The 10,848-nt window shown below is 30.1% G+C and overlaps 1 protein-coding gene across 1 annotated transcript; it reads right to left on the reverse strand.

Annotated features, from left to right (window-relative positions):
• Positions 1 to 308: 308 nt before the first annotated feature.
• LOC103572031 (UPF0047 protein YjbQ) lies at positions 309 to 10,587 on the reverse strand. The gene is made up of 3 exons (XM_014442946.2): positions 9,975 to 10,587; positions 9,751 to 9,887; positions 309 to 1,876 (listed from the first exon to the last, which is right to left on the reverse strand). The coding sequence occupies exons 1-3, from the start codon at positions 10,132 to 10,134 to the stop codon at positions 1,661 to 1,663; spliced, it is 513 nt and encodes a 170-aa protein (XP_014298432.1). The 5' UTR covers positions 10,135 to 10,587; the 3' UTR covers positions 309 to 1,660.
• Positions 10,588 to 10,848: the final 261 nt, after the last annotated feature.

The raw sequence follows: 10,848 nt of genomic DNA on the forward strand, positions 1-10,848 counted from the left end.
TAAAATTTTTATTTTCTTAATAGAAAGTTGAGAATTTAGGCTTACACTAGGCTTGCACTTTAAATCTGGTCACAAGTATCTGCAGCAAGACACATACGTAGTGAAAGACACTAGCACCTATCGATCTTGAGAGCAATCTTGCTCAAGAATTGAAAAAATTTTTATATAGGAACTAGTCATTAATTGAGCGTGCAATAATATTATAATAAAATAAAAATTAGAGAACTGTATAATAAAAAAGAGAAATCAATTATCAATTTATTCTAGAAAATAATTGTTTACATGAATTTGTCAATAAATTAAATAACTTTGATAAAAAAATTCTTACGGTTAATTAATAAACACTGTATAGAAATAATTAGTAAAATTTTAAAAAAGAAACAATAATGAATAATTTAAATAAATAAAAAAAATCCTCGATTAATTATGCATATTACTGACTTTATAATTTAAATCATTAACTTAAAAATTTTTAAATTAATAATTGGAATTTTTCAATTTAAGATTTTTCTATACTTGAATAATTGACCTAATTAATTTATCAATTAATTTAAATTAAGTAATGAGCTTAATTACTAATCTAAAAGTAACTAATCTAGCATTAAAGTTGATAGAAAATTTAAAAATAAACGGAATTATCAACTGAATTACATGATTATGAAAAAAAAATTTAATTGTTTTTACAATAAATATTAACAATTGAAATTTCAATTCATCACAAAATATTTGAACAATGAATTATTTTTAAATCATCATCTTTACAGCTCTGCTATTGTAAAATTTATTCCGCTGCAGTCAGTTATGCAAAAAAAAAAAAAAAAAAAAAAAAGTTCATTATCAATGACAAAAATTAAAAACTTAACATTCACACCTTATCCTATGCATTCAACAGTATTAAAAATTTTGCGCCTGCACATTATCGTCATTTAAAACACATTATCTCGATGCACTGTTATCGGCTTATTATAAATGCATTCTTTTCAACATTTGACACAGCTATATTTTATTTATTTATTCATTAATACTCTTAAACCTGGATAGTGGACAGATGTGAAAATCTATTCTAATGTTTTGTTGAGGTATCGTATCATGTTTCAATCGTTTTTTAATAAATTTTTAAAGAGCATTTTTTTATAACCAAATATATGAGTTCACACTATCCTATTAATCTCTGAAATCCGTAATTTAAAGTTGATTATCTCTGGTTTTAAGGAGTCAAAAAAAATTATATTTTTTCCGTTATCTTGAGAATACTGGAAACAATAATTAATAATTCCTCCTAATTTGAAAAATATCCTAAGAAAGTACTGTCTACAATATAACTATCTCAATACAAGATATTATATTTTTACTCGATACAATATCTTATAAAAAGTCATTAAACAAAGTCAAAGACAGATATGTGTATCACAAAGCCAGTGTTACTACTATACAATTAACTTAGCGCATTGTTTAGTAAACAATATAAACCCTTTGATACTCAAAAAGAATCGAAAAATATAATTCCTATTGATTTTATTGTAATTTTTTCAAGTATCCAATTACTCTTTCAAGAAATATACCTTACGATGAAACTGTAATTCAATAACTGCTAGCTTGATTCGCTAGGTGTTGTAATGCATCGTCGATGTTTTCCATAGTGTTGGGAGGGAGAATAGTCCTAGCTACTTGTAGAAGCAATTGGACTAACAGGGCTCATAGGACTTCGTGTTGAATCTCTGAGACAACCAGTTAAAGTTACAATCAATTTTCTACTGCCAGCGTTATTCCTATGTTCACAAAACCATATGCCTTGCCAGGTACCCAAGGCCAATTTTCCATCAGTGATTGGAATACTCAAAGAAGAACCAAGAAAACAGGCTTTCACATGTGCTGGCTAGAAAAAAAAAATTATGAAAATTATTTTTATTACTTAAAATATTCTTAATATTAATTAATTCATTCTTTTTTTTTTAACTTCCCGCAAAGAAAATTGAAAACTTTCAAAAATTCGGGAAGTTATTAGTTTCAATCTGATTTCCAAAAACCGAGTTTTCATCAGATGTCGACGTTTTAAGGTCCTATGAAGCTATTCTGGCCATTTTTAGGATGATGTCTGAGTATCTGTATGTATGTATGTGCACGTGTGTGTATGTGTGTGTGTAAACTTGTTATCATTTTTTTAACTAATTCACCGCTTAGAACAGTTCTTGCGGCAATCGAAAAAGCTTCTTAGCCGTCAACTTTCCTGAAAATTTCAGATCGATCAATCAATTATAATCTAAGATATAACAGAAATACGAAAAAAAAAAATTTTAATTTGTTTAAAATTTCTCAGAAATGACTCGATTGATTGATTTCAGATATTTAATCAGCCATAGGTGGAAATTACAGAGGAATCCTTTCTCTTTGAAAGTGATTGTAGCTAATTTATGTATTGTAACCAACCTCACCGGTAAAAAAATCTTAAAGCCACACAGAAAAAAAGGATATCTTGGCGTGAGAAATTTTTTCTTGCCGCAAGAATATTTTTTGCAATTTTGAATGAAAATGAAAATTTTCTTGGTTCAAGAGCAAAATTTTCTTAAATTTAGTCATCTTGGCATAAGATTTTTTTTTTATTCAACCAATATAATATATGATTCTTGAAGTAAAAAATATTTTCTTAAAGTGAGAAAAATAAATATTTTGCCCCAATATATAATCAATTGTCCGAAAAGTAAAATATTCTTTCTTGAAGAATAATTTATTTTGAATCGAGATGATTTGTGACTCGAGTCAAGAATTAAAAGTACTCGATTCAATGGTAAGAAATATCTTGGCTTAAGTATTTGTTGTGTTGCGGCAAGTAAGCGTAGACGTTTGAACCAACAGCAACTGCGCTCACGGCTCAACGCAAAAATTCTCTTGGGAAAGCTAACTGTACTATACTAAAGTGGCGGTTGTTTAGACTCTACACTGTACAGTGTGCTAACTAGATATGGGTAAAGTGAACGAATGTTCAGGAAATGGTCGGGTAGCATAACTGATAAAGCTCTCGCGTGATGCCCAATCGGTCTGGGTTCGATTCCTACCATGAACAAACAATTTATTTTTCTCAATTCGTTCATAAGCCATTTAATCGAGAGAGTTTATTCCTTATCCTCTCTACTGCTGTATTGCGGTGTTCTAAATATACGCATACACTTTCCTGCTTGACAATATTTAATATTTCTATTAGGTTAGATTCACTGAAAAATATAGGTCGGTATATTTTTTTAAGTAGAGTCATTTATTTTCTTGAATCGAGACTAGAATTTTTTTAAGTCAAGAAAAAAAATCATCAATGGGAGAATTTTATGTCTTCCGTTAAGTAAATATTTGCATGATTCAAAAAAAGTTATTTTATTAAGCTAAGATTATAATTTATTTAAATCAAAATTCAAATTTTCTCATTACAATAGACCGTTGTCTTGAGTCGATAATGTAGTTTTCTCAAACTGAGAGTAAATGTTCTTCTGTCACGCAAAAAAAGTTCTTGGTTTGAGATGTTGATATATATTGTGACAATTTACTATACTCACCAACCAAGAGAGAAAAGTATCTTGTTTTGATAGTTGTTTTTACTTGGTTAGAAACAAAATATATTTGACTTGAAATAAATATTCTTAAACCAAGATTATTTAACTTAAATTAAAATTTAATTATTCTTGATACAATATTTTTATAATATTAGTCGAAGAAAATGTTCTCGGATTAAAAAAACCCAATTACTCAGCCCAAGAATAAAAAAATGAAGGCGAGAATTATCTTGGGCCAAGTCAACCTTTTTTTCTGTGCAATTTTTACTCAAATTTCATGGTTTTTTTATTTTATTCGCAAACCACTAACTTAACAACAAAATTGTACAGACATTTATTTATAGAAAATCTCATTCCCTGCAAAAAAGTTATGTAAGCTATTACCGTAAAACTAGTAGTTTTCGAGATAAATCCAATTAAACATCCCAAAATTAAAAAAATCGCTGTTTTATCCAAGATTTTAGTACTTTTTTTTAGGTAGATTTTTTCAAAAATCGAGGTATTGTATTTGACCTCATGGTCGATTTTTCAAGGAATTTTGTCATAAACTATCATAATTAGTCGAGTAGAGTTCAAAAATACCATTCGTTAAAAAATGTATATATGTATATATGTGGTGGTTCGGCTTCACTCTGCGAGATAACATTGTACAACTTGCCTCTCGCAATACCTCGTCCCTACACTTATTTCAATATATAACATTTCCAACGTGTAACTTCCAACTCGGCGTCTTAGGTGGAGTATACGATAGACACACCTAACTGAGGAGTCTCAGCTATCGTATACTTAGACGAAACGCCTCTCACCCCACAAATACATTTTTCCATCGCTTCTCTCCACATTATATATATATATGTAATATAACCAAGTTTTGAGGACACGATTGCGGCTACAATTCTTATCAGATCTTGATGCAATTTTTCATACTTATTCTATGCGCGATTATCACGGTTAAGTTCAAAGATGGGCTTAATCGGTCAATTAGTTTAGAAGTTATGGCTGTTTGAAATTTTCATGATTTTTCGAAAAAATTAGTTTTTATACACTTTCATGTTCATATAATTTTAAAACTAATACTCATAGACAATTTCTGTAAAAAGTATCTGAAAGCTTGTCTGATAAGCTTTGATTTATGACTTTCAACTTTATGTTTTGACCATTTTTTCCAATAATTTGATAGCCTTGAAAATTTTGATGGAATCAGTAAATGATGAAAATATGGTTTCCTTTCTACATAACTTTTGCATGTCCCATTATAATCGAGTTCCGTCAGTTGTATTTTATTGTGCATAAAATAATCTGTAAATTTCACAGCTAGTTTGTATTTTAAACGTATTTCTTTTATTACTTATGATAATCAAATGTACCACTACCCCCTATTATTATTATTGGTCTTGTCATTACCATAACACTCAGAGTTCTTATCGGATTTTAATGAAATTTTTCACCCTTATTCTATAGGCGATTACCTTTATCAAGTTCGAAAATGATCTGAATCGTTGTAATAGTTTTGAAATTATGGCTGTTTGACATATTCATGATTTTTCGTAAAAATCCGTTTTTAATCACTGTTAAAGCTTGTATAACTTTAAAACTAATATTCATATACAATTTCCATAAAGAGTATCTGAAAGCTTGTCTAATAATCTTTAATTTATGACCTTAAGCTCCATGTTTTGCCCATTTCTTCCAATAATTTGATAACCTTGAAATTGTTAAATAAATAAAAAAATGCTGAAAATATGGTTTTTATTCCACATAACCATAAGCATTTCCCACTATAATCCAATTTCGTCAGTTGTATTTTGTTGTGAACGAAATAACCTTTAAATTTTACAGCTATTTTGTATTTTAAAAGTATCTCTTTTATCACTAATGATGTTTCAAACGTACCTGTATGCTCTATGATTGACATTTTTACTGTTTTATGATACTTTCAAAGCATTGAAAATTTTTTTTTAATATAGAAACGTGCATCTTTTATGATTTTAAGTCTTAATAACTTATGCACTACACATTAAAATCTATTTCCATTAAATTTTTCTTGTCATTAATAATATAATCTTTTGATTTGTTTGCACTGGAAGATAATATTTTGTTAATAGTAATACCGTTAGGTGATAGTAACCATCTAAATATTAAATAAACATTGTAGACTATGAATATAGCAATACTTCATTTGCGAAAAGTTTATATTGGTATGTTATCTATACAATGTTTTGTCAAATTAATTATCTGAAATTCGCCGAAAAATTTCATACCATGACTACACACTAACATGTATCACAAGATATTCATGTATGAAATTAACTTATTCGATCGATTAAGTAAGAAATCTACCTTCCATTTCGGCTGCCGAATAGTCTTTTCTTTGAATTATGGCCAAAGAAATGTATAATATATACTGGTAAATATATTATTAAAAATATGTCATGTTATACTAAACTGTCTGCTATTACACTTACCTCTATCTTTTCTTAACTTAAACCAAATGTATTTGTTTGACCATCGGAAGCTTTTTCAATTGCTACCTCTCTCAGTACAAAGATAAATGTTTTATACCTTTTTTAATTACATATGAATGTGTGATTTGTATTTTTATACTCTATTCTTAAGCATAATATATTTATTCGGCCATAGTTTTATAAAAAAGTACTAAAATCTCGGATAAAATTTAATTGGATTTATCTCGAAAGTTACTAGCTCTATGGTAATGGATCGAATGACTTTTTTTTGTAGGAAATCAAGCTTTCTATAAATAAAGTCCTGTACAATTTTGTTGTTTAGTTAGTGGTTTGCAAGTAAAATAAAAAAATCATGAAATTCGAGAAAAAATTGGCTTTAAGATTTTTTACCAGTGAGGCCAGTTACAATACATAAATAAGCTACAATAACTTTTACAGAGGAAGGATTCCTCTGCAATTTCCACCTATGGCCGATTAAATACCATGAAACGACGCGAAGCTATAGATAATTGAAAAAAAAAAATAATTTTAATTTACATGTTATTTAAGTGGAGAAATTCCAAATTCATTTAGCCAGTACTTAAAATTAAAATTAAGAGCTCATTTTTGGTGAGAATTTTTAACTTCCCACGAAGAAAATCGATGATTTTCAAAAATTTCGGGAAGTTATTGTTTTCACCCCAATTTTCAAAAATCCAGTTTTCATCAGATATTGACATTTTGAGGTCCTAGGAAGCTATTCAGACTATTTTTAGAATGATGTCCGAATGTCGGTATTTGCATCAACTTTTCTGAAAATTTCAGATCATTTGATCAAGTAGACTCGAAAATATTGGGAATTACGAAAAAAAAAAATTTTTTTTTCTCAATTTTTTATTGATTTCTCAGAAATGACTTATACGATCGAATTCAAAATTTAATTAGCTCTAGAACTCAATAAGCCGCGTCGAATGCGACCTCAACCATCTCAATCGGTTAATTCGTTCAAGAGATATCGTTGTAGAAAGAAATGGTAAAAAACGTTATTTTTCGAATATTTTTGGAACACCTGAAGTAAGCAATTCCAAAATCAGATCAGCTTCAGAATTTATTAAAGTGCGTCGATTGCTACCTCAACCATCAAAATCGGTTCATTCGTTCAAGAGAACCCGAAAACGAAAGACTTAAAAAAAAACTTTTTTTTTTTTTGGTTTTCTTGAAATATTTCCAAAACGACTACATACATTAATTCTAAAATCTGATCACCTTTAGAACTCAATAAAACACGTCGATTGCCACCTTAAATGTCTCAATTGGTTAATTCGTTCGAGATATATCGTTGGAGAAAAAAAATGATAAAAACATTTTTTTCGAAAACAACGACATACAAAAGTATTTATTCAACGCAGGCCTGATTTGCGCGCTTTATGACGTCTGCGTTGCGAACCCTAAATGTATAATTAGTTCGCAGATTAAGAGATGTTTTCGTTCCTGAATGTATCGAGCATTAGTAAATAATATAATTATATGTTACACATATTTTAACCCAAATCTGAAATTGTGACTAATTATCAGTACTATGAATATAACAGTTACTACCCTAGTAGCATTGTCTTGAGCAAGTTACTTGACGAATGCCCTTCAGTAAATTTCTAACAGAAGATTTAAACAAGACTTGGAGAAGATATATATTTCATCAAGCCTTGCTTAAGATTCTCCTTAAAGACTTACAGAAGTCTGTAGAAACAGTCTGCAGCAATTATCAAGCAGTGTACGTTCTACGTACCAATATTCGGTTAGGGTTCCTACAGCATTGCTTAAGATATCGGGTTTTCTTTATCTCCGAGTCACTCCAATCACAAACGCAATACCTGTAGCAAATCCAATAGTCCATATTTAAATTTTAAGTGCTGCAAATTAATAATATGATGAATCGATAAAATTATATCAAAAATTAAGTTGGCACCACTGAATTTACTACACGGAGAAAAAAAAAATTATTTAAGTAATTATTTTTTTGTTTCCATCCAGCTACTTTTGAGCTTGAAAACAATATTGTGAATTTATTTTCAAGCTCTTAAGCGGAATCAGATCATAACTCCGAATTATGAAATAACCGAAAAAAATGTAATAAAAGTAATTTTTTATTGTTGAGTTGATAATATTTGTGAATGATAATATTATTCAAACTATCAAAAAAATTGCATTATATTACGTGGTGATCAAAAGAGACAACAAAGGGGGAAAGCTGGTATGATTTTTGGACCAACTGGTAAATTGTATATTCTGAGTTATCCGAAGAAAAACGAGGTAAATTGTTATTTTCTTTAATTTTTCGACGCCGATATCTTTTGAACTAATCAACTGATTATAACGTTCAATATAGCAATCGACGCGCTTTATTGAATTCTAGAGCTAACTAGATTTAGGAATTGATCAGATAAGTCAATTCAATGATAATGTAAAAAACCGTTTTTCACCATTTCTTTCGCCAGCGATATGAACAAATATCTCTTGAACAAACTAACCGATTGAGATGGTTGAGGCGAAAATCGACGCGTTTTATTAAGTTTCAGCGCTTTTTAGATTTTGAAATCGACCGATTGTGCAGTTTCTGAAAAATTTCGACAAAATAAGAAGAACAAATTTTTTTTTTGTAATTCTTCTATATCTTAGAGTCTATTTTATCGATAAATCTGAAATTTCCAGGAAAATTGAGGGGACAACAAACTCTTCCGATTGCCGCAAGAACCATTTCAATCGGTCAATTCATTAAATAGATATGGAGAGTTTGCATCCACACACACACACACACACACACGCACACACGCACACGCACACACAATCGGACATTATTCTGAAAATGATCAGAATAATTTTCAAGGACCTCAAAAAGTCGACATCTGAAGAAAATTCGATTTTCGAAAATCGGCGTGAAAACAATATGCGAATTTTTGAAAATTTACAATTTTCTTAACAGGGAGTTGAAAAAGTCGTTTCTCATAATATTTTTGTAACAAAATTAACTTTATTTCTCAGTATCCAACAAGTAAATAAAATACTTGAACCAAGAATATTTTCTTGGAAATATACATTTTTTTCTATCAGTGTATACTACTGCTGGATAGACAACCCACGAAGTAACGAAGGGGTAGCTATGTCCAGATATCACACAATTCTGCAGCAAGTCTGAGCTAATTCATTTTAAGTAAGTATTACTACAGCCTTACTTAACGTATTTTACGGAAGTATCTTATCTCGGACTTGTCCAAGACTAATGATGCAGACCTGCTGAAGACTGAAGAATTGAAGATATAAATTTACGTAAGACTTTCTTAAGAATGATACTAGTGTGATAGTAGATTTTGATCTCTTCTACTCTCATAGTTATTATTCATAATATAACTTCGAGAATATGATTTTTAGCACCCTGGCGGTCCTGATTCACCGTGATTTAAGGTGAATCACGGTAAATCAAGCTAATAGGATGAAATTACGATGATTCACTATGAATCGCAATGATTCGCCGTGAATCACTGTCATTCCCGATAATTTTAGGGTAAAATCACGGTGAGCTTCCATGGTGATTCGCGGTGGGTCACGATGAGTTTCGGTGATCTCTTACGGTGTTTCAGCGTAAAATCAAGGTAGAATCACGGTAATCCACGTCAATCGACGGTGAATCACGGTGATATTCCATAATCGAACAATGGGAATTTACCGAGATTCGTTAAAAAATTTAAGTGAGTTTTGTTCTTAGAACTTACCATATCGTCAGGTCCTTCACAACTATGTCTATACGGCATTTCCTCAGGAATGATTTTATTCAACATCATTTCCATATCATCTCTTACGTCGGGATCCCAACTTTCATTAAGTGCTAGGCTTGCCGAAGTATGAAGAACTACAACATGAACAAGAAACTTATCTATGTTAAATTGTTTATAAAAGGTATTAAATAATGTATTCGAAATCTTGAATCAGTACTTACTTTGGATATGACATAGACCAACTGAAAATTGACTAAGCTCCGGAATTTGTCTCAGTATTTCCTCTGTAACAAGGTGAACACCTCGATGTTGAGGCCGGAGATTTATTTTTCTTTGAAACCAAGCAGAGCCTGTTTGTATACCTATATTTGATGAGGCCATTATAAACAAATGGCTCAAACTTTGTTAAGTCAATTATCCTGATAATACAAACTCACTAAAATTTGTTTAAGTATATCGACTGTGTTTAATTGAATCAAGAAAAAACAAACCGATTGACGTAAATTTACGATAAATGATAAGTTTATATGATTATCCAAAGGTAACGAGATCGGCTATAGTAATGATAGTGAACACAGTAATGATATACAAACACTCCATTGAACAACAAAAAATATGTTTGTTCGACATTAAATTTTATAAACCGTAAAAATGCATTTTTCTCCGATTAATTCGATAATGTAAGAAGTTAAATTATAAATCTAACAATTAATAATAGAATATAACCTGAGTATTAAGAGCTATTCAAAAAGGTTAAGACTGACGGCAACTTATAACATTGAATATATAAAACCATAGACTATGTTTTTATAGATTGCGGAAAAATAAGCAGGCCAGTAATAGAACAAAGTTACTGTAATAGGCAGATTTAGTTGTTATGGCTCCGCCTGTGAGGACGATTGCAGAATGTTACCAAGCGAACTTACCAACCGCTAGTAGATTCGCCCGGCAATGTTTAAATTTCCATCAATTAAATCATCCGTAATTCCATATTTGACATCTATTCCATCGCTATGCTAAAACAATAAATAGAAATTTTGGCAATGGGTTCAAATCGGCAGGGCCATAGGAAGCTATCCTGACTATTTTCAAGAT

This window comes from Microplitis demolitor, chromosome 1 (genome assembly GCF_026212275.2).
Source record: "Microplitis demolitor isolate Queensland-Clemson2020A chromosome 1, iyMicDemo2.1a, whole genome shotgun sequence".
Classification (NCBI taxonomy): domain Eukaryota; kingdom Metazoa; phylum Arthropoda; class Insecta; order Hymenoptera; family Braconidae; genus Microplitis; species Microplitis demolitor.

What these genes read in the sequence shown, in the direction of transcription:
- LOC103572031 (XM_014442946.2), bottom strand. Translation starts at nt 10,134, where the DNA reads ATGGCCTCATCAAATATAGGTATACAAACAGGCTCTGCTTGGTTTCAA. An exon ending in TGGTCTATGTCATATCCAAA is followed by an intron (nt 9,888 to 9,974) that starts GTAAGTACTGAT and finishes TTCATGTTGTAG; the next exon opens with TTCTTCATACTTCGGCAAGC. An exon ending in GTGAAGGACCTGACGATATG is followed by an intron (nt 1,877 to 9,750) that starts GTAAGTTCTAAG and finishes TTTTTTTTCTAG; the next exon opens with CCAGCACATGTGAAAGCCTG.